This window comes from Octopus bimaculoides, chromosome 3 (genome assembly GCF_001194135.2).
Source record: "Octopus bimaculoides isolate UCB-OBI-ISO-001 chromosome 3, ASM119413v2, whole genome shotgun sequence".
Taxonomy (NCBI): domain Eukaryota; kingdom Metazoa; phylum Mollusca; class Cephalopoda; order Octopoda; family Octopodidae; genus Octopus; species Octopus bimaculoides.
In genome coordinates, this window is record NC_068983.1 from 146,954,020 (window position 1) to 146,955,069 (window position 1,050).

At 37.0% G+C, this 1,050-nt stretch overlaps 1 protein-coding gene across 1 annotated transcript in view; it reads right to left on the reverse strand.

Moving 5' to 3' along the window:
• Positions 1–1,050, reverse strand: part of LOC106875508 (serine protease 48) — a 466,125-nt gene that overhangs the window by 34,423 nt on the left and 430,652 nt on the right. The window contains exon 2 of the mRNA XM_052966618.1: positions 744–781. Coding sequence (XP_052822578.1) covers positions 744–768 — 25 coding nt within the window. The 5' untranslated portion in view covers positions 769–781. The remainder of the gene's footprint in view (positions 1–743; positions 782–1,050) is intronic.

The following is a 1,050-nucleotide window of genomic DNA, read 5'->3' on the forward strand; positions in this document are numbered from 1 at the left end:
AATAAGCAGATGACAAACTGTACCTTGAGATAAAAAAAAGAACAGATCCTGTATGCTAGAGATCTTTCCAGCAATCAGATCTGGACACAATGTAGCAATGAATTACTGATTGGCAACTCAAGCTGGCTGTGGACAAGTGAACCTCCATGCATTCTGTGAGGGGAAAACCCAAGCTTTACATTCTCCCTCAACAACACCAATCCTAAGAAGTCTGCTAGTGAATGTGACTTGGACATCATTGTCAACAATGATTTGTATTGGACAAACTATATCTCTAAAATTGTCAAGAAAGCGACGTGTCTTAGCATCACTCAGTAAGACCTTTGTCAGACACTCTTCAGCTATCTATTTAAAGCTGTATATGGCTCTGAAATGTTCACATGTAGAGTTTGCATCACCAGCCTGGAACCTCTATCTTGCTCATCATATCACTCTCCTGCACCTATGAATACCTGATGCCAGGCATCTACATTTTGCTTCCTTGGGCATGGACACATAAAAGTTCCAACATCTGGCAACTTGGTAGACACCCATAAGATTATCTATCATCTTTGCACAACAACCTTGGGCACACCTTTGCCTACCATATGTCTAATACTTGTGGACATACTTACAAAAATAAAAAAAACAACACAATACTCATGACTTTTATAAACATTTTTTCATGTTTGAAATCGCTGGCTTGCCAGATCCTGTGAAACTGTCTGACCCATGCTGTGGGGTGTATTAAATATGTTACTTACCTTCTTTACTGCATTCCAATACCATGTATTTGCACTTCCTACAGAGAAGAGTAAAAGTTTTATTATTATATTTCTTAATGTTAAAATCACATCTTTATACTGTTACCAAATCATGTTATAAGAGAGTAGCAGCTAGATAAGTTATAGAAATGCATTGTGTCTATAGTCAAGGCATTGTTTTGTAAATGATATAGACCATCTAAGTTAAAGCAGTTAATACATAGAAGAACTGTTCAGCATTGTAATCAGTGGGTGTGTTGTAAAACTGATGAGCATCACATCAGCCTGAAAGTATTTATTTGGATTT